Below are 20,497 nucleotides of genomic sequence, written 5' to 3'. Positions count from 1 at the left end.
TGTTCTGGCTATATTGTAGTGGCGTCTACTGACATCTAGTGGACGTTGTTGTTAATGCGCGCTTCAAGGTGGGAACGTTTCGGTAGGTTCATAGTATTTTCTCTGGTTTCCTCTGTCCTCGCAAATGTAAACACTCCTTTCTTAGGCACATTCCTCGACACTCCTGTCACAACACGGAGCAACACGATGGCAACTTCTGAGAAGCAAAACAACCTTAGAACAACACGGATACTTCCTCCGGCAGAGAGTGAGAAAACAACCGGCCTCTGCTCCTCCTCGCAGGTCTGATGCTAATCAGCTGGAGAAGACTGGACTTGGGCTTCCTAAAGTGTCCGAAGCACTCAAAACCAGTCACTTTGACCTTTTCCTGACCAAAGGATTGTCTCGATCAGCTGAGTTTCACCCCCGAGAGCCGAGAGAAAACAACAATTTGGAAACGCATATTTATTTTCAAATACAAATTTCTTTTTACAAAAGAGCTGCCACATTGAGAACCATTAATTCTAACGATTATATTGGTGTTGCGCTACCTCTAATAAGTCGTGGAATAAATCAAGCAACACATCTGGGTTGAACTTTCTACAATCTGTACACAACCGGCTTCACATCCAGTTTGTTAGACCCTATAACCAGAACTACTTAAATAACCTATAGTCACCTGAACTGTTAAAAAAAACAAATCCCAACAAAAAACAAGATCTGTTAGCTGGGTGGGGATTGGCCTTGTTGCCTGACATCTGCAGGGACTTGAGCTGTTTTAAGAGCTTTAAAATGAGATTACAGTAAGCTCTGGGTACCTGTTGACAGGCAAGGAACCTATGAAAAGAGCTGCCCTGGAGTGTGCATGGCAAACACAGATTTATCAAGGAAACACGTGGACTTAAACAAGGAGCAGAAACTGACACAAGCCAGCCCCCCCCCCACATTAGCAGTTAGCGGTTAGCTCAAAGGAGTTGCCGTACGGTAGCGCGTTGTGCCAAGTGTATGGCAACGTCAGAGTTTAGGCACCAAAGTCAGCGTAGCCCAGGCGTTAGGGTCGTCCCTACAGGATGGGACAGTTCTGACCGCAGAAGTCGTACAGTAAGTCCAGCACGTCCGGCTCAGGAACCCTTCTGCTCACGACACCGTGGCCTCGCACAGGCTGTGCAACCACCGGCTCGCCATCTGGAGGCAGCTCTACCAGTGGGTGCACTTTATTATCCATCTTCTTAAAGTCGGTAATGCCAACAGCTGGCAGCGTGCCGTTCCTCTCTGCCCCCCTTTTGGCGTCCTTCGACTGGTCCTTGGTGACTGCGTCGCCGTTGGCGGTGACCCTGCTAGCTGTGCTCGGCTCCTCCTGACACACATCTGACTCATTGGCATGGGGTAAAGAAAAGTAGGTGCACTTCCTCTGGAGAGTGTTCCTGTCCTCCCGTTCAAGGAGCGTATATGGAGTCTTCTGGTCTGAATCCTGTATTATTTCCTCGGCCTGAGGGGGGGCTGTGATACCCTGATTGATTCCAGCTGGGTCTGAAACACACTTTCTAATCAGCCTTTGTCCATTCTCGCTCTCGCCTGGCCTCACCTGGTTGCTAAAAGCCACACATTTTGTTGCTTCGCTTAGCGCATTAGTGGAATTGAAGTAAGATAAGTCAGAGTCTGCTTTGGATGGGATGTGGTGGAAAGGAGAGGAATTTCTGGAATGATCCTTCTTTTTTGGCCTGGGAGCAGATGGAGGCCTCTCGCCCGCTTCCTGTTCAGGATTAACGGCCTTCTTGCCGTAAAGCCTTTCGATTGTTCTTCTCACAAAGCCTTTACTGATGGATTTCTGCGCTGAGTCATCTTCAGCGCCGGATACGTCACTGGAAGTCTGAGATTGGTATCCGCCGCTCGGCGATGTCTCCGCTCGCAGGTCGGGCAGTTGCCATCTGGTGGCGGCGTTTCCTTGCTTGGTGTCCGTCACGCTCTTTGCCAGGAACATTTCCCTGATGGATTTGACCCGTGTCCCCTCGGGCTCCGCTGTCGTGATGCTGCTGGAGTCGTAGCTGAAAGACAACGACGACTGAGGGGCTGATCTGCTGGCTAGAGCCGACTTGGAGGTGCGGGATTCAGAACCCTTGTCATTCGAATGAAGGAGGGGGTTTCTTTCTGAGGAACACTTGACTGTAGCACGCGCTGTTGTCCTCATGGTTCTTTGGGCCTCAGCAACTTGTTTTTCTAGGAGGTTTACTCTCTCTGCGATGGTCTGGGCTATGACTTCTTCCTGAATTTGTCTGGCCACATATTCACAGGTTTCACCTTCAGACTCAACGTCCAGCAACGTTTTCTGATATTCTCTGCTGCTGTATCCGCTCACGGTCAACCGTTCCTCTTCTGAACTCGAGTCTTTTTCATAGTACCTTAATTCCTCTTCCGTGGAGCTGCTAAACTTTGGTGCCTTTAACTCTGCTTTAGCTAAACAGCTATCGTGGTCATTTCCAGTGTCCTCATCGGTACTGTATTGATGGCTATTTATCAGACCGCTCCTGTCTTTTCTGGTAGGCATGTGTTGATTCACGTCTTCTTCTTCGACCTCCATGGCGCTCTCCTGCTTTTCGAATGCATTTTTGACAACAGCCTTTGGTTCTGTACTCTGATCTTCAGCCAGATCTTCTCCTGAAACTGGTTCTTCCATATCTGAGCCATGAGCACTGGCTTCCACTTCTGCGTAGCCTGTTTGATTCAACCTTTCCGGTTCTAAGTTTGAGAGACTTGTATGCTCACGTGTCGATTCGCTCGCTGGGCTACTCATCCTTACATTCAGTTCTACGTAGTAATTGAGCGCCGCTTGCTCTTCCTCCTCGGAGGGACATCTGGAGACAGAAGAGTCATCGCCTGCTCCGTTCTCATAGCTTGTCCGATCAGATTCCACCTCTGCTTCTCTCTGGTGTTCCTCTTCTGTACCTGACCCCTCATTTTCGGGGACAGTCCTGATCTCCTCTTTGTTCACCTGCAGCTCATTACTCTCCAACTCAAAACTGTCTTGTTGGATTGAAGGTCTCGGGCTGGCTTCATTTCGAGTTACACTACCTTTGTTCACTCCGCTGACATCCCTGATTGTCTCTGTATCATCACTGTCCCTTGTGACCTCCGCTGATAGGGAGGCTAGTTCCACTTTGAGCTCATGGGGTATGTCCAGATTATCCATGATCTCATCGATAGTATCACTGCGTCTTTCGGGAGCCTCCGCTCTGAATTCTTGCTCTGAATCCAGTGTTGAGCTGCAGCTCTGGCATTTAGTGCTGAATTCCTGGAAGCTCTTCCAGCTGTCCATGAGCTGCTTTGAAGCGGACTGCTGCAAACTCAACAATCGGCCATTTAACTGCTGAGAATCCTCAATAGCAGCGATTTCCCTGAGAGACTCGATCATTTCCAAAGCCCCGGTGCAGCTGACAGCGTTGGCGTTCAGCTCCCCCCTGCAATGATCAGTTATGCCGTCCTTCAAGGTCATGACAGATAGGAACACCAGGAGCACTTTAGAGGAGGAGCCAAACGTGGATGCTACATGAGAGGAGAAGTCAGACATGCTGTTGGACCTTTCAAGGCAGGACGGGTGTCTACTCTGCAATATTTGTCTTATGGACTTTATCGAGTAGCAAAGTTCCTCAAGCACAGGTTTCGTATTTGGCTGATTTGCAACGTTAAATTGTTGTGGTTTGACCTGGCGTTCTGTTTTATTGCTCTGATCGGATGTTGATGTTGGCGTCGGTGACGGCTGCTCGCCCTTTTCTTTGGACGATCTCCTTTGTGTCACATTTACGTTATCCAACGAGGGATTTCGGCCGGGCAGCATTTCACCAGACCTGTGTCTCACCGGCGGTGACACCATGTCCAAAGACTGGGAATCAGGCAGTTCTGGTTGAGGACGCACCTGCTTTCTCTTGGTAGAGCTGCTAGCATTTGGGGTTATGTGCTTTTCTTCTCCAACGTGCGTCATTGTCTGAACACTTGGTGCTAAAGCTTCACTTGACAAAAGACTGCCCGCCGACATCCTCCCTTCTGATTCCAAACTTGCAGGGTACGCAGAAGAACAACGCGAAAGTCCGTTTTCTAGCAAAGGACTGTTGCTCGCCAGATGTGCGGCTCTTGTTTGTTGGATGTCGGGAAGTACAGTTTCAGCCGCCCCGTTGTTTGGAGTGGGCTGTGTTTCATCGCAGGATACGGTATATTTATCCAGACGAGCTTTTCTGAGGGACATTTTCCTGTCAAAAGAGAAATTACTGACCAAGGGAGCCCTTTGAATAGATGGAGTTCTTGATATTGGTGTGGAGGAACCATCGGCCAGCACAGATGTTGTGGTTTCTGATGTCCGGTCTACAGATGATGTCACCTTGTCACATGAAGGACTACTGGGTAATGGCTGATTTGATGATTGGCTAGCCCCCGACGAAACCCTGGAGAACACGTCGCTGGTTTCTGAAGGCATCAGACCCTCGTCATCATTTAAAAGCTCTGCCATGTCAGCCGGCGGAGGAGGAGAGGGCAGATCCATCGAAAGGAAAGGGGACGGCGCTGCATCCTGAAGCGAGATTTGGATTGGATGTGATCTCCGTTCACTTTCTGTTGGCATCTTTTGAGTTTGTGGAATGTTGCAGTGGTTGGAGACGGGCTGTATTTCCCCCAGATTGTTCTGAGCTGAGCTGTTACAGAGCTTTGCATCAATCTCTGTGATTTGCTGCTGGTTTGACGTCTTCTCTGCCGATGGATTTGATGTTTTCGTTTCAAACGAGAGGATTCTTTGTTTTACAGAGGCTCTGCGCACCATATCGGGGAGCAAGTCCGTTTTCTGGGCTTGGCTCGTCTGCGCCTCTGAGGTCATCTCTAATTGTCTAACCACCTTTGCTACACTAATTCTCTGACTTTCCCCTTCTTCGTGCGTGTGCTGCTGTGATTGCTCCAGCCACTTTTCCACATATTTGTTCATAGCTGAGCCTAAGGAATCAAAGGTCAGCAGTGGGGCGGTTTCCTCATCATTTTGGTTCTTTGTCCTTTGATGGACTGAAGGCCGGTGTGTCGCTTGACTGGATTTATTGGGAACATCTTTCTTGTTTTCCTGGAGAGGAACCATCTCACGGTCATCCATCTGTGGTGTTTGTGGCTTTCTCACCTTTGTGCTCTTTGCTGATCTTAATTTGTTCCCATAGCTTTTCTTAACAGACAGAGGTTTAACCTGCTTTTGTTTCTTTGATTTTTCTGCAGATTTTTCTTTCTGTCGTTTTCCTGGTGACGGAATTTGACCGTATTTGTTGGGAGCTTTTGGATTTGAGGCGATTCTCTTGTCTTTACCAACCTCCCCTTGCTGAGCCTCATTACTGCGCTCAGTTAAATCCATTGCTTGAATTTCACTAGCTTTGACCGTGGGCAGGAAGAGATCTGATGTTAGCGACATGCTCTCAGCTCTCCACATGCTAATTGACTCAGAAGCCGTCGAGGGTCTCCAGATGTCACTTTGAGGTTGTCCGTTTCCTGAAGGGAGCGTCCTACAGAATGGGTTCCCAGGGATGTTTGGAAGGAAGTTGTCCTGGCAGCTCTGCTGTTCGTATATGTGTAAGACGGTTTCTGCAACGTCGTCTCCACTGGATTCGGTCTGCCGGAATTCAGCCATCCCTTCTGACTCAAACGCGCTTATGTTCCTGCTGTTGCCGTCCACCGATCCAAACCTCCGGGGTTTGGGCACTGGTTTGGTGCTCCTCTGCTTGAACATGCAGTACTGTTCAGTCATGGCCATGTGATCTGTCTGCTCTTTGTATGAGAAAGCAGTGATGGTACCTTCCTGGAGCCCCTCTGCTGACACAGATGTCCTGCTTTCCACAGATGCCTGCTTTTGCCTGATGTGACTATTTCCTGGTGTTGGAGTTCTCTGAGGAGACATCGGAACATCTTCACTAAGGCTGTCACTCAAAGCTCCGTTGCACCTCGGCAGGGGCTCCTCGTCGTTGCCCTCACTTGTGCCATTTTCATTGGCGTCAGTTGCCGCGTTGGGACATTGTAAATCCAGTGAGTGAGATTTCACCAAGTCAATCTGCTCTTCTTCCGAGGCTGGTAACGAGTTCCCATTTGTCTGATTAGCTGCACTTGAGCGTGACAGCGTGGTCGTCCATTGGATGGTTTCCTCTTCCTTAATCGTCAGCCGTACCTTCATCTCCACCGTCATGGTACCATCTTGGTTTACCCGGAAGGACTTCTCGATGTCGTCCTCGGTGGGCAGCGCGCAGTCCCGCGCTTCAACGTCACCCTCCGCCACCGACTCCAAAACATGACGCGACCCGATACTGGCGGAGTTTGTGGGGTTGCTGGGCAGGTCGAATGAACTCTCCGTGATTGAGTCATGGATCCGATTCACGATGTACCTCTCGGAGGAGGAAGAGAACTTCCTCGACATGGGAGTGTATGAGAGAAGCTTCTTGTTACCTTGTCACCCAATCCCACAAAAATTATGTTCAAAATTGTCCAAAAATTCAGGAGGAAAGGCAGCCGATTTGTTTAAGGAGATCCAGGGGCCATGAAAGGAGAAGAAAAAAGAGTTAGAGAGATGGCACAACTACTGATAGCACCTGAAGAACAATATCCATCAGACAGATCCACGGTGTATGTAGGTCATCTGTGGTATTATGCATGATATCACGTCTCAGCACATTCTTCATCCCATGAGAGCAGGTGGATTACTGAAGGCCCGCTCAGTAGGGGCGCCTCTGTGCAACACGAATCACAAACTTTGTTTTAACCCAAACTTACGATTGAGAGCTTTCAGTCTTCTCGCTCTGTTAGGAGTTAGCTTTGCTGGCGCTTCGGATTTCTGTGCAATGTAGTTTGCAGGCCTGAAAGGCTCCCTGCCTGCAGCCACGACAAGCCCAGAGCACAATATCAACCCAGGGAGACCGTCCACCTGCAGTGGAGAAGGAAGATTTGTGTTTAATGATATGTGGCTGCACAGTTATCAGAAAACTGTGTGTGTGTGTGTGTGTGTGTGTGTGTTTGGGGGAACCTTCAATTTTAAGATATTTGGGAGCATCTTTGAAAATAATGCTTGTACTTATTCAGTCTAAATGTTAAAACGAGCCCTTGCAGCATTAGCAGCATTGAATGCACCATCGATCCTTGACCCAGAGCCTTACTGGACTGTACGTATCCCAGAATGCCTTTCTCCGTATTAGGGTGAGATGCCAAAGGAGCTTAACTCTTTCTAAACTCGTGCGATGGTTATTTACAGCTTTAAACCAGCCCAGTATGGGTCAATTAGAATGGCACAAAACCCCAAACATGTTATTGATAATAAAGGTTTAATGCTGTTCTGTTTAAAATTGCGTCATATATACTTTAATGAACCTCCACATCTCATCACCATGAAGCTAAGATGCTGCGGTGTTCCCGGTATTCAGCTAGTTCGAGAATTTCATTTCATGCGTGTCACGTTGATACTCACACGTCGGCCATCGAGCGTGTGAAGCTTCACCACATGGAACTGGATCGCCTCTGAAATATATTCCAGGATGGACTCAAAAGTGGGGGTTATCCTCTTGTCCAGCACCAGCGTGTGTTGGACAGTGGGGGCCCCATTGCAGAAAACCACGAGCCTCTTCGGCGTGCGCAACACGGCCCGCTCAGTCTTCCGGATCTTCTGGCCAGGGAACGACCTGGACTGGTGAACCGTCCGACGGCGAGAGCTGACAGGCCGGGCGTGATACCAAGGCGGGAGCTTCCTCCTCACCAGCGCGAGGTTGATGGGCTTCACTTTCCGCATGTCGGAGCAGATGTAGGACTTCCCATCCTCCAGCTCATCCAAGGTGTTGACCGCATGCACCCCGTGGGGAGTGGTGATGTTCCTCACCCCGAAGGGCAGGGGGACCTTTTTGGAGAGACTGTCGAGCAGCGCGTCGAAGGTCTTGAAGGTGCGGTTGTTGATGACCATGCACTGGCCGCCGAACTGAGGATCTCCGCTTTTGTAGAAGCAGACCCGCTTCGACAGGATTGGATCGGTGACGCTTTGGTGGCGCGGCGTTCCGAATGAGCGCCCGCTCCCCGACGACTGGTCGGGGAGGAACCGCCGAAGACTCGGTTCATTCATCGTCACTGATTGGCTGGAAGAGAAGTTGGATCATTAAAATGATAAAACCGGCTTCCTTCATGAATCGGGACGCTCGCGGCGCCGATCCGAGTGATTTGAGATGTGTTCTCTGACAAACATATGGTGTTTACTTCCATCAGGCCGGGTGACGTCAACTCTGGACCACCTGCCGCGTGAGTAGAATTCACTAGTGAGCAAGAAGTTTGGGAAGATTTGAAGAGATTATCGCTGTTTACACCACTAGTTTGTTTTTTTCATTAATAATGATGTAGCAACACAATTTGTGATGCTTTTTTAAAAATAGAAAATAGAAAAATAAAATGAAAGTCACATAGTATCATTTCTTTATACCTTAAAGTCTTTAAAAGGTATTTATTATAGATTATTGAAATAAAACTTCTGCAATTTCACATTATTCATCCAGCAGTTGTATTGTCTTTACTGATTAACATTTGTAGTTCGGCTTTAACCTTGTTACGCTCCAAATGCTAAAAATGTAGCACAGATTTTACACATTACATCCCGATGAGCAAATTTTGAATGGACTCACCCGTTCAGTCATCGTGGATTTCGAAAGGATCCGTGGGACCTTTGTCCGTGCTCTACACGTCGAGCGCCGTTGGACCGACTGCCCAGCGACGGTTTATTTCCAGAGACACCATCACAGGGAATTTGCTTAATCTTTGCTGAAAGTTAATCTCCACTGCCAGCGCAGGCCTTGGAAATCCTCTTGAGGAAAGGTGTGACACACAGATGGAGGCAGAGCCCAACAAAGATCCGGAGGTGGAACTCTTGGGTTGTATTGTTACAGCAGGAATAGTTGGTTTCATTTAGTTGAAGCTTTTTCCGGTGAATAAACTGTCAAATTTAATTAACTTCATGGTAACGGAGAAGCAGATGGTGAATCGGTGTAACGTCTGTGTAATCTCACCGAGGGTCTCTTCTGATAAGAATTAGGTAGAACCCTGTTCCATGATAGCATACCCCCGATAACAGCATCAATTATGCTGTGTTACACCTGTGTCCACATTTGTGTTTGCCCTATGCAGGAGTCAGGACAGGACCTTTCCAAAATATTCCTTTGATGCCATAAAACCGCCACAGCACCCCCCCAAAAACATGTCAATTAAGTTTAGAAGGGTAGTGGAGCCAGATTATGTTGAGTCGTATTACTGAGGGTATTAGCCTGATGTGTTTATGCTAACCATACTGGACGTTACATAACAAGTACCTTAAGAGAGACTATTCCTGTAGTAAAAAAGGATTAGCCTGCAAGAGCTAACTCCGTTCCGGAGTGAAGCAATCAAAGGTTATACACTCAAAAAGTTATTAGGTTTCAGTTGAATGATACTGTTGAGTTCTGGGGCGGTAAAAAAAACCAAAAAAAAACCCACAGGTGAGCACAAAAGAGCTGTAGGAAAGAATTCAGGAATGCTACAGGAGGCTCCCGCGTGCCTGGCCCGTGACCTGTTCCCAAAACAACAGGGGCAAAAATGTGAAAAATCCTTGAAAGGAAACCAGGAAGGTGGGGTGGGGGGGTACTGGAGGAAGCCCTCAGAGTAAACAGGTAGGCCCGAAGCCTGCATGCCCCTCATTCCAGCCCCCTCTGCCACTGAGATAAGAACCCAGCAAATGTTGAACCCTAAAAAAACAACAGAAAAAAAAATAAAAAGGGGGGGGGGGGGGGGGGGGGGGTGTCTGTCTGCAGCGATACAGGAACAAATCCTGCCACACACACCCCAGCCTTGACAGGTAACAGCAACAAATGGCCACAGCTCCATCTGTCACATAACCTTCCATGTCACAGAACCAGCTGCTGATACGCGCGCTGTTATTTTCCCCTCATGTGATTACACGTGGACTCGCACGCCGCCATGACAGAGATATCTGTCCCTGCGTTCCGAGTGTATTGTCACCCCGTCGGGTGCTATTTTTAAGGCCTTGCGCCTATACGGCAACTAATTGGCGCCACGTTAGATTCAAACCTATGTTGTTAATGGGAAAAAATGTGTGATATGTTTTGGCCCTTTCCCCTTTCTATATTTGGCCCAGCGTCGTCCGCGCAGCTGCTCCTCCAGATCCGTCTGCGTATGTTCCCATCAAACACCTCTCTCCGGTCCGTATAGATTGCCTCAATTCGAGAGCGCCGAGTCTCCGTTAATCAAAGCCAGCGGCCGCCTGAAAGGGCTGAAATGCAACGCAGGGGTTGCAAATAGCAGCCGTTTCCCGCTCTGATGTCAGGTCGCGTCCAGCCGCCATCTTTCATTTGAAATCAAATGCCCGGCTAATTTTGCAGCACACACACACACACACACACACACACACACCTCCCCATCAGAACTGGTTAAAATGCCGAGCGTTGCAGCTGTCAGGAATTCAATTATGAGCGATGCAGCTGCACGGCAGCAGTTTTTGGACACGCGCCTCCATTAAACGCAAGCATGCGCGCTTTATGAAGACAGCTTGCACCAAAAACTCCATAATTTATAGCCTACTTTGATCCATTTTATTGTTCCTTTGAGGGCAGTTAAAAGCCAAATAGAAAAAAAAACGCGGTGGAGAAAACGCTTACAATTCAACATTCCATTGAAATTACTGATGTGACTTTTTCTTCCCCTCCTAACTTCCAGTGGAATTCCCAGGTTCTGACTGAATTCCTGCCAAACAGGACTCATAAGGTCACGCCGCCGCCTGTACCCCTTCCCCGCCGCAGCCCCCTACACAGCAGTCAGAGGTCCCCACCCGGTCCATTTTGAGCGGTCCGTATCAGCTGTGCCAAGCTTTTAATCTGCCTGGTGACATCCCAGTGTTTCCTGCATGGGACAGAGGGAAAGATAAGCACGCTTCTCGTGCGGTAAATCACTCGGCACCCCCACTCATTCACTGATATGGCCATTATTCAATTAGACTGCACTCAAACTGACCGCAGTTATTGGTAATTATGGTGGGAGGCTACATTCTTTTGTTTTTTAATGCTATTTTGGACCTGATTTCAGGACTTAATCCCGATCAAACTACAGAGGCTAACAGATAAAGCTAATTTTAGCAATTAATGCTATTAACCTGAGCCTATTAAGCTACAGCTACATTGTTTGAAACTTGTGTCTATTTGCTTTTTCACTACTACTTCAATAATATCGTGTTAACTTGTTACCCTCCAAAACTAGGAATTACCAGAGTGCACAATTGCTTGAATGGCTCTTTTAACTCCATCATCACTGTTTTTTCCTATGTTTTCTCTTTTGTTTTGGGTTACAGTTGTGACGATTTAAAATACTGTGGCCACCTTACATTTGTGGTAGAGCTGCTTTAAATAAACAGGCCCAGAAATAGGCCTGGGCGGATTAAAGAGTCCTATTTCTGGGGCTGCGCTTCTTTCTTTATTTAACCCAGATTTTCCACAGAGGGACTCTGTTTTGAACATGTTTTTTTGTCTAAATGCCAGGACGGGTTGGGGACAGTCGCGTCACCCCAAGGACATATTCAGTCAGCAGATCAAAATGTGTCAGATGTCCCCTGAATGCCTGCAGATGGGGAGGATGGAGCACATCAACAAGCTAGCCTCCCGGCAGCAGTATAAACACTGATATGCACAGAATGTGGGCTATTATTCTCCCGGGGGCAGCGGCGGGCAGGGTCCTCCTCGCCAAAGGACTGTTAGCTTTGGTGGACCCCGGGCAGAGGGCCAGCCCACTGGCGGGACAACCTGGTTACGAGCAACCCGTGGCGAGGAGTGATTTATCCGTCCACGCTCGCATCAGACAACTTTCCTCTGATTAAGGGTCACTCGCTGAGTAGGGTGGAGAGGGCGAGACAGACAGCCTCCCCCCCCGATGGAGGCATGGCATCCTGACCAACACAAATGGGATTTCCAGATATTTACTGTAGTGTGTGTTCGCAGCACACACCTCACCACGCACAGTCAGAAGCGAGCATGTACAGAGGAATGTGCACACAGCACACACACACGCACGCGCGTGCGCGCGCACAGCAGCGCCAAGATAAAGACTTATTGAGCCGGCCTTGACATTTGCTGAACCGTCAACAAAAGGATGTGGTGAATCTAAATGGCCCAGTGTTTGGCTGGTCTCTGCGGGCTGTTAAAGATCAGCGCTCCTGCTGCGGAGGGTTCACAAACAGGTTAACACCTCCGCCGCCTTCAGCGCGGACGCTGGCCATTGTCTGCGCTCAGTAGCGAAAAGTAGCCGTGCCGTGGCTGTTGGAGGAGCGCGGGATTAGCAGGCCCGGCGATATTCAAGGCGTTTCTCCTGCGAGTGCTGGTGAATATCTGCCAAAATAATCATGTCATTTCATCATACCTGTGAATTCATCACTAACTCAAAATTGGACCGAATCTACAGTGTGAGAAATGAAGCGTTTGATCATTCTTCCTCATAGCTCGCGTGTCATATCGAAAGCCGAGGTTAAACCTGCCGTGCGTGACTGTTGGACCTCTGTTAAGGATTACCGAGGCCACGTTCTGACACCAGGATCAATATTAGGCCCTCACATGCTCTCTACATCCCTCGCTCGCTTTAAAATGAATGTTTGCGCTGATATAATCACCTGGGGTTGCAACACGCCACTCTGTTGATTTTGCAGCTGCAGGTTTGTCATGGAAATGTTTATTACATATTAGTTTACTTTTACTAAAGGCCGTTTGAGTGAATTGTAATCTGATTATAATTACCAGATGAGTTCCAGGTAAATGATCTTCCTTTGGTTGCGAAAATGCATGATTTAAAAATCACCACACAACAATAATTACATGAAACAACGACAGTTCTTAAGTTATCAAATTATTAACGTTTAATAACATTTTTTAACTTTTAATCTTTCATTATTTACGGTGCGATTATTCCTGTGCACAGATGACCCCTAGTGGTCGATGGTGACACTGCAGCTGGTTCATGATAAGGCCAGACTCAACCCACTGCAGCTCTTCTAAGATAAAATAACAAAAAAACGTGTTTTTATTTACAGTGGTGATTTTTGTTAATAGAATAGCTGCTGATGTGCCGCAGACTGCGATACTGACAGAGAGGAGACGGGACAGGGAGGAACACACGGACGGCTTTTGGGGAACTGGAAGTAGGTCGTTTGTTGTTTCAGTGAAAATGTGCTTGATATTTGTTTGAAGTTCAACATAATCCAACAACATGTGCACAAACACACTTCCCGTGTGAGGGACGGCTCTCAGACAGGCTGCGCTACGGAAAAAACACTAAAGACCAAACAGTGTCTAGACGTGCCGAGTCGTTCAAAAATATCTTTATTTTTTAGATGTATGGTCATGAAAATGTTGTTTATATTTAATTAATACGCACCATATTATCACACTACCTCAGGTCTGTAATATCAAATACGATTTGACATATATTTGGCTTATAATAACACAATAAAAGTGATGTTATTCGGGCTGAATATCAATAATCAGAAGCGAAACATCTGTTCCCTCTCACATGCACGGTTTCATTCACATGCATTAATACAATGAGACAACAAAAGGTGGTTGACCCGGGTCACGGCACTCTGACCTCTCCTCTCTTTATATAGACCATATTTTTTATGTATTTTTATTTTTTTAGGAAGTCCTTCCCGTGATTCCCAAACTGGTTGGAGTGGTGTGAATTTCACAGGACGCAGCTTCCTCCCCGACGGAGGATGTTCCCAGCCAATCTTTCATGGACGGAGCAAACAGCAGTCATCGGAACCAGGAAGTGGAGACAGGTGGAAGATTCAGGGATCCACAGAGAGGGAAGAAGAGAGGACAATGGTCCACATTTAACTGGTAAACACATCAGCTGGCTTCACCCTGAATACTCCTAAGTTTCTAATATTCGTTATTCAAATGTTATCTACTTGTTTGACAATTTCCTGTTTTTTATTTTGGCTATTTCACAATTAATGAACAGTTGGTGGTGAATTAATTCCCAACTTTTATCATGACGTGGCCACTTTTTTAAAATTTATTTATTTAGAATATATGATGCTTCTATTTATAATCTATTACAAATATTTTACCCTTTATCATTTAATTCATATTTACTATACAAATAACTTAATAACAATTTAAATATCTAGATAGTTGCTTTAAACATCTATTATTTAAACACACACCATGTATACAACAGTTAGCAAGTAGCATATAGTGCATAAGCTGATCCAAGTAGCTTGTTTTTGTTTTACTTTTGTTAACTTATATTTGGTGATTTTATTCAGTATTTTTTTTGTTTGAATTTCATGTTTAAACCAGAATTGTTAATAACTTAACCATAAGTATTTTTGCTTTAGTTATGCCCACTCTACCTTTTTAGTAACTTTACAGTAGCCTTTACCGGATGCTCTCCCACTCATCTGTTAGCTGCGTTAGATTATTGCCCCTTAAAAATTGCAATGACCGAGGTTGAACAGTGCGTGTGACTCACAACTCCTAACTGCTGTCCTGATTTTTTTTTAGAAAAATCCAGTCATATTTCCTGGTACAATCAAACCAGACATTTAGTCACAGCTGCTGTTTGGTCATCACATAGCTCACTTTCTTCCTGTGTTTCCCAAGAAACAATTAGGACACACAGACTCATTGAGCGGACAAAAGACGCGGCGAGGGACGTAGCTGGAGGCTGTCCTGCCAGCGCCTTCAGTCGCTCCGGAGAAAGAACCGGGCAGAGAGGAAACTGACTGCTGATGTAGTCATCTTATACTCGCTGCTGCCTGCACGAGCTAAAAATTGTCCTGGATGCCATGAGGGGATTCGGATTAAAGAACGAAGAGCGCCGGGCTGATCGACACGGCCTGGGGTTGACGCCGTGCCTGCCGGTGGTGGGTTTGGGATTCATATCAGCTTTTATCCAATCAAAACATTTTTACCTGTTTCAGCCTAGTTCCTTTTAAAAAATTCCTTCACGCAAAAGGGAGTGAAGTTGGCATTGAATCTGGCTCGTATTCCCGTATATTTCAGTGCCCTCCTGCGCGACCCCGCCTAAAGGTCACAAATGTAAAAACAACTTCTGGTGCTAAGCCGCGACACGGCCGCGCACCTTGAGCCGCGACCGTCGTGGTGGAGAAATCTGTTTGAGAATAATCCCCCGTGAATTCTGACACAGCAGCTGAGAAGAAAAACAAAATGGCTGTGTTGGCTCGCGGGGGGGGTGGGGTGGGGTCGGGGGGTGGGGGGTTACCTGTTAGGTTTTATTGCCTGTTTATAACTGAAAAGTTCGACGAGCGCTGATCCGGCTTCAGGAGACACATTAACAATGGAGAGGGAGCAGTGAGGGGAGATTGACACGGATCCACTGTATGTATATCGGGAACACAACTGGACGCTGGTGTGACAGGCAGGGGCCATAAAAGCAGGCTGGGGAGGGACAGCATATGCCTGGGATTACCAGCAACCAGGCCCGCTTTGGACAGCAGGGGGGACACACCCTCTCCTGCAGCTGTCCCGCATGCTGCATGTACAATCTGCTATCGATGACTTAATGAGAGCGGGCCCTGGGGGTGGGGGGGGTCAGCACCTCCAAAGGTTCTTTTTCGGGTGTCCCGGGCCACGGTGAAGGAAATGGACCAAATGGAAAAATAACTCTAATTGCACTTTGTGTTTTGAAAGTTCAGGTTCGACTCAATATAAAGAATAATAATAAAGTTTTTAATTAATTTATTTTTAAGGGCAGTTCTAATTTAGAAAACTTCAAACTTCAATTATTCTTAAATAAGTCTGTCAGCTGGTGGCCTTTATTAATAATTTAAATCCACTAAAACTATTACTATTATTATAAGTTTGAGCCCTCAATTGGGCTATTATCTTAATTAGCTCAACAATGCCTCTTTATTTCCCTTCCTGGGCCTAAAGAAAGACAGTCATGGGACATAATTGTGCACCTGCAGCAGCAGCTCATAAAATCAACTCTCTACGTTCTCTGTTTGTTTAAGATGTGCTAACGTGATGCAGTAAAGACTAATGAAGGCCTGCAGCTCCGCTGGCTCTGAGCTGGCTGAATAAACAGCTGGTATTGATGGTTTATTAGAGGTGTGTGTGTGTGTGGGGGGGGGGGTGGTAAATCGCAGCTGCCGCCGTGGGCGGATGGGGCCGTGTTTGTGGAAGGCAGCTACCTGAGATGAGATTAGGGCAGCGGCACGATTAAGTGCTGCTGTGTTAATGTCGCTGCTGTAATCTCTGAGTGGCTTTCTGCAGAAGAGAACCCCCAGGACACACACACACACACACACACAATGGAAGGCCAGATTTCCTGAGCTCTGAGCTCGCTCAGCCCTGCAAACTTCTCATTCGCGCAGACCTAAACGCTGATGTGAATTTTGCATTTTGCAGTATATTAAGAGTAAATAAAATGATCGTTTCAAAATAAAATCGCTGTGAAGGTTCAGATCCAATCTCCACTTCCTGTCTGAGGAGGTTCACCTGAAATTCCAAATGTGCTCTTCCTTGTCAATTAGCCCCGATCAATTAGCTGCAGGAGATAATATCAGGGCTGAGGTGGGGGGTCTGCCTCTGCGTAAGCCCCCGGCACCCGCTCCACTGATCCGCTGATGCCCCGGGGACGGCGGCCTGAGCCTGTTGTTATGCACCCTTTATCTGCGACAGCAGCGAGGATAAACCTGCCACTCAGGAGCAGACTGGATTCAAACGCGTTCGCCCCAATTAGGCTGGATTTCTGCGACGGCCTGAAGAGAAGCATGAGAGGGTCTGAGGGCGGAGGGGTGGGGGGGGCCGGAGACGTGACATCACCTTAAACATGTCAGACCAGCTCGCCTGGATTAGAACTGCTGTAATCTAGAAACTGGCCTTGCAAACATCCCCGTTTTTTAAAGGCTAAAGCCAGAAATGTGGATCCATGTGACCGGCCGAGATGAGCGGTGAATCCGTGGGAATATTGAGCACCAGCTGCCTGAGCTCCGACCTCTCTGTGTCCGAGATTAGAGAATATTTAAAAACATTCGCCGTGAACAAAGCCAACAAGCATGTACACCTCTGCGGCGGGTTTCCGCTGAAACGCTAAAAATGGAGCGCGGGGTCGGGGCGATTGACCCCTCGGAGAAGCACCTCTTCCTTTAAAAATCGGGAGCGCCTATTTATAAAACGGGGCTCTTCCTCGGCCATAAATGCCTCCGAGATCTTTACCTGATAAATCTGACATGTGATGAAGCAACAGAGCGGCATCATGGGGTAAATATATCCCAGGGTGGGCTCTCAGGAATAAAAGCTGATGTCACTGCTATGTTAGCCGGAGGATGGAGGTTGAAATGTACCTCGTGTTTATGCGAGGGAATACACGCTGTGGAAAAACCGCTTTTGATGGCCGACAGAGGCTGAGTCATTCAGAGGCGGGAAGGCGGCAGCAGGGAGGCACGTTTAACACGGGCGCTGGGATTACCTCCACGTCCTCGGCAGGAAGTCGGGTCTCCGGGCTGCTTCCAGGTGAGCGGCTTGGAAGTGGGCTAAACCACCAGAGAGCGCCGACACGGGCAGAAACATGAAAAGTACCGACGGGCGTGAGAACACCAGAGCCAGAGTAAATACAGGAGACGGCGCGCCTGTTTTCCAATATTTATTTCTAGAAAGTGCAAAAAGTATATAAAAAAAACCACCTTCGGTATTTACATAAACATTAAAATAGTAGATGTACAATTTTTATTATCACAAAATGAATCCCTGAAGGGGGGAAGCAGAGAATGAAAACAGTGTGGGTGTCCCAATATTACATTTCAGCAGTCTTTTCCAGAGTCTCCCTGCCATTAAAACAAGTTAAAGCTTTTTTTTCTGTTCAAATCGTAGCTGCAGCGGTGGGCTCAGCCTTTCCTGGGGGGGGGGGGGATGGGTTAGGAGTTGTTGTAGCTGCAGTAGTACACGGCCGTGCTGGCGTCCGACAGCACCGATGATATCAGGCTCTCGGGTCCCTGCATAGCGGCTTCGTGTGCGCCGTACGCCAGCCCCGCCATGTCGCCGCGCCCCGACGAAGAGCTCAGGTACTGCTCGAACTCGCTGCGGTCCACCTCGGACAGCAGCTCGGCCTGGTGCATCTGCTCCACGCTGTCCGTCGAGTGCGGGTGGGAGTCAGGGGGCGGCGAGAGCTGACCTGGGCCGCCCGGGTGGCGTTTGGTGTGGCCGGGGCTGCAGTGGGTGTAATACAAAGCTAGGGGGTTGGGGCATCCCATGTAGGCAGGGGGGAGTGTGGAGGGCTGAGGGGGCTGCTCTGGAGCCGAGGCTGGGTGTCGGTGCAGGATGGGGTTGCTGTGGTGGTTGGAGAGGGGGTCCTGGGGCTGATACTCGGCTGCCTGGGGGTGGTAGGGATAAGCAGGCATCATGTGGCAGTCCTCCTGAGAATGTGGCTGGAAGAACATGGAGTCTGACTCCACAGCATCCAGAGGAGAGGTGTCAGGCGTCGGCAGGCTGTACGTCTCGTACGAGGGGCCCCCGAGTGCCTGAGCATCCCGGTAGTGGCTCAACGGCTGAGAGTGGATCTGGAAGCCGTGTTCGTGGTAGCCGAGGCCCAGACTCTCCATGCAGACTCTGCCCTCGCCGGCAAGGGGCTGGCCCTGGTGGTCGGCCGCGCCGTGGACCAGGAACCCCGAATCCAGCCTCTTAATCCTCTTCACCTGCTTCCGCCGCCGGGGACGATACTTGTAGTTGGGGTGATCCTGCATGTGCTGAACCCTGAGTCGCTCGGCCTCCTCCACAAACGGCTGCTTTTCTGTGACAGGAAGGGCTTTCCACGATTTCCCTTCAGGTCAGAGCAGAGAACACGGGTTAGACAGTGGTCAGATCAATTAAACAACAATGAGGAATATTTTTATTGGATGACACTGATTTTGCTTCGGTAAAATTTAGCAATAATGGTAATAATAATAATTATAATATTATAATAAAGCCTTGAAGGTATACTAATAATAGTTGGTGGCCATTTTCAATTTAGTAGGAAAACACACACACACACACGCACACACACACAGACTTCTGACTATTATTTGCTACCTAAACAACCACTGCATTTATTAGGATTTCTGCGCCTTTGCGCAACATGTGAAGGTGAAATGTAAAAAGGTTAATATATATTTATCGATTATTGAAACCCAGGATTACTTACCCAGCATTTTGCTCAGCTCGGCGTTGTGCAGGTCCGGGTTCTGCTGCGCCAGCCTCTTGCGCTCATCTTTCGCCCACACCATGAACGCGTTCATGGGCCGTCGGATGCGCGGCTCGCTCTTTCCGCGATTCTGGCTCCCGGAGCCGGAGGCGCACGGTTCGCTCTTGACTTTGGTGTCCCCGAGAGGACTGAGAGGGTCGACCCACTGGCAGTGTCCCATTCCAGGCATCATGACTGACATCGTACACCTTGCCTGGGTCTGATCGTCGCTGGCGTAACCCGCATCGGGACTACTCATCTCTGTCCAGCTGCGAGGTTGGTGGGCGTTTTGGGAGAACGCGCAGAGGCGAAAACGCGCATACACACAACTGTTGAATAGACAAAAAAAAGTTAACTTCGCGTTTCTGCCTTCAGATAGATAATGATCACATCCACGGGGCTTTTCCAGGAGTGAAAGTACCGTCAACTCAACCGTGGAAGTGAAGGTTTGTGCGCTATAAAGTCACGGGCAGCCAATCACCGTGTGGTGGGAGTGCCCACTCTACTACAAAGGTGTTAAAAAGTTTCGAGTACTCCGCCTCCGACCCATGTTTGAAGAGCAGACACCCTCAGATGGATCTCGATTTAAAAACAGAATCAGATCTTTGGGGTCCTACACATATCTCAATTTATTTATTAACATTTTTTTTTACGCACGAGTCAGTTTTAGTCAGCTTAAAGTCTCCATACGCATGTCCAAACCTTCAACCAACATTGAAAACGACGTAAAATCTTTAATCCACACGGCCCGTTCATTGCAGTCTGTGTATTGGCAGCTTAACTATCTTGACAGTCAGGTTTATGCACGGAGATAATCGCTCGGTCATTCACAACTTTTACGCACGGTCACTGAGCTCGCCCTTTTAATTTGAGACTAATGAGACCAAAGGCACCGGTTGAGCATTTGAATCAAATCAATAAGAGGAGAAAGGGCTAAAATACACACTCAGCACACCGCTGTCAACCGACTGGCACAAAAACTCTAATGTGATACTGCTGTCTCAAGCTGTTTCGAGGGTGGATACATTGTCTTTAGACGGCTAGACGTCAGTCTGGGACCTTAATGACCCCAAACAAACAGCCAATTGATTAAGTTTTCGACGCAAATCACCTTTGAAATCAGCTCTAATGCAATGAAACTGGTTTTGTATTTTTATTTGAAATACTAATATCAAAAGCTACTCAAAATAAACATATTTTGATTATTTTATTGGGTTTAGTAAGTGCACCATCATACAATTCTAAGGGATCGTGTCCAAATGAAATGATTTAC

General features: G+C 47.9%; 2 protein-coding genes and 1 long non-coding RNA gene across 3 annotated transcripts; 1 reads left to right on the top strand and 2 right to left on the bottom strand.

Moving 5' to 3' along the window:
• Positions 1 to 1,042: 1,042 nt before the first annotated feature.
• Positions 1,043 to 8,469, bottom strand: LOC101064769 (oxygen-regulated protein 1). The gene is made up of 5 exons (XM_029843155.1): positions 7,442 to 8,469; positions 6,754 to 6,904; positions 4,407 to 6,429; positions 4,244 to 4,332; positions 1,043 to 3,519 (listed from the first exon to the last, which is right to left on the bottom strand). Exons 1-5 carry the CDS (start codon positions 8,081 to 8,083, stop codon positions 1,043 to 1,045), a joined length of 5,382 nt encoding a protein of 1,793 aa, XP_029699015.1. The 5' UTR covers positions 8,084 to 8,469.
• A 3,677-nt stretch (positions 8,470 to 12,146) lies between these two features.
• Positions 12,147 to 15,223, top strand: LOC115251264 (uncharacterized). Its single transcript, XR_003889833.1, has 4 exons — positions 12,147 to 12,363; positions 13,086 to 13,174; positions 13,672 to 13,874; positions 14,643 to 15,223. It is a non-coding gene; the product is annotated as an uncharacterized lncRNA (long non-coding RNA).
• Positions 15,224 to 17,634: 2,411 nt separating this feature from the next.
• sox17 (SRY-box transcription factor 17) lies at positions 17,635 to 19,669 on the bottom strand. Its single transcript, XM_003968079.3, has 2 exons — positions 19,186 to 19,669; positions 17,635 to 18,822 (listed from the first exon to the last, which is right to left on the bottom strand). The coding sequence occupies exons 1-2, from the start codon at positions 19,481 to 19,483 to the stop codon at positions 17,921 to 17,923; spliced, it is 1,200 nt and encodes a 399-aa protein (XP_003968128.1). The 5' UTR covers positions 19,484 to 19,669; the 3' UTR covers positions 17,635 to 17,920.
• Positions 19,670 to 20,497: the final 828 nt, after the last annotated feature.

This window comes from Takifugu rubripes, chromosome 10 (genome assembly GCF_901000725.2).
Source record: "Takifugu rubripes chromosome 10, fTakRub1.2, whole genome shotgun sequence".
NCBI classification, from domain to species: domain Eukaryota; kingdom Metazoa; phylum Chordata; class Actinopteri; order Tetraodontiformes; family Tetraodontidae; genus Takifugu; species Takifugu rubripes.
Note: the sequence above shows the minus strand (reverse complement) of the source record. Positions and strands in the feature narration are given on the sequence as shown.

Bases quoted from the DNA above. Each gene is read 5' to 3' on its own strand.
- LOC101064769 (XM_029843155.1), bottom strand. From the start codon at position 8,083: ATGAATGAACCGAGTCTTCGGCGGTTCCTCCCCGACCAGTCGTCGGGG. The intron at 6,905-7,441 runs GTGAGTATCAAC...TCTCCACTGCAG, and splicing joins ACACGCTCGATGGCCGACGT to GTGGACGGTCTCCCTGGGTT. The intron at 4,333-4,406 runs GTCGGGGGCTAG...CATCATCTGTAG, and splicing joins GACGTGTTCTCCAGGGTTTC to ACCGGACATCAGAAACCACA.
- sox17 (XM_003968079.3), bottom strand. From the start codon at position 19,483: ATGAGTAGTCCCGATGCGGGTTACGCCAGCGACGATCAGACCCAGGCA. The intron at 18,823-19,185 runs GTAAGTAATCCT...TCTGACCTGAAG, and splicing joins CGAGCTGAGCAAAATGCTGG to GGAAATCGTGGAAAGCCCTT.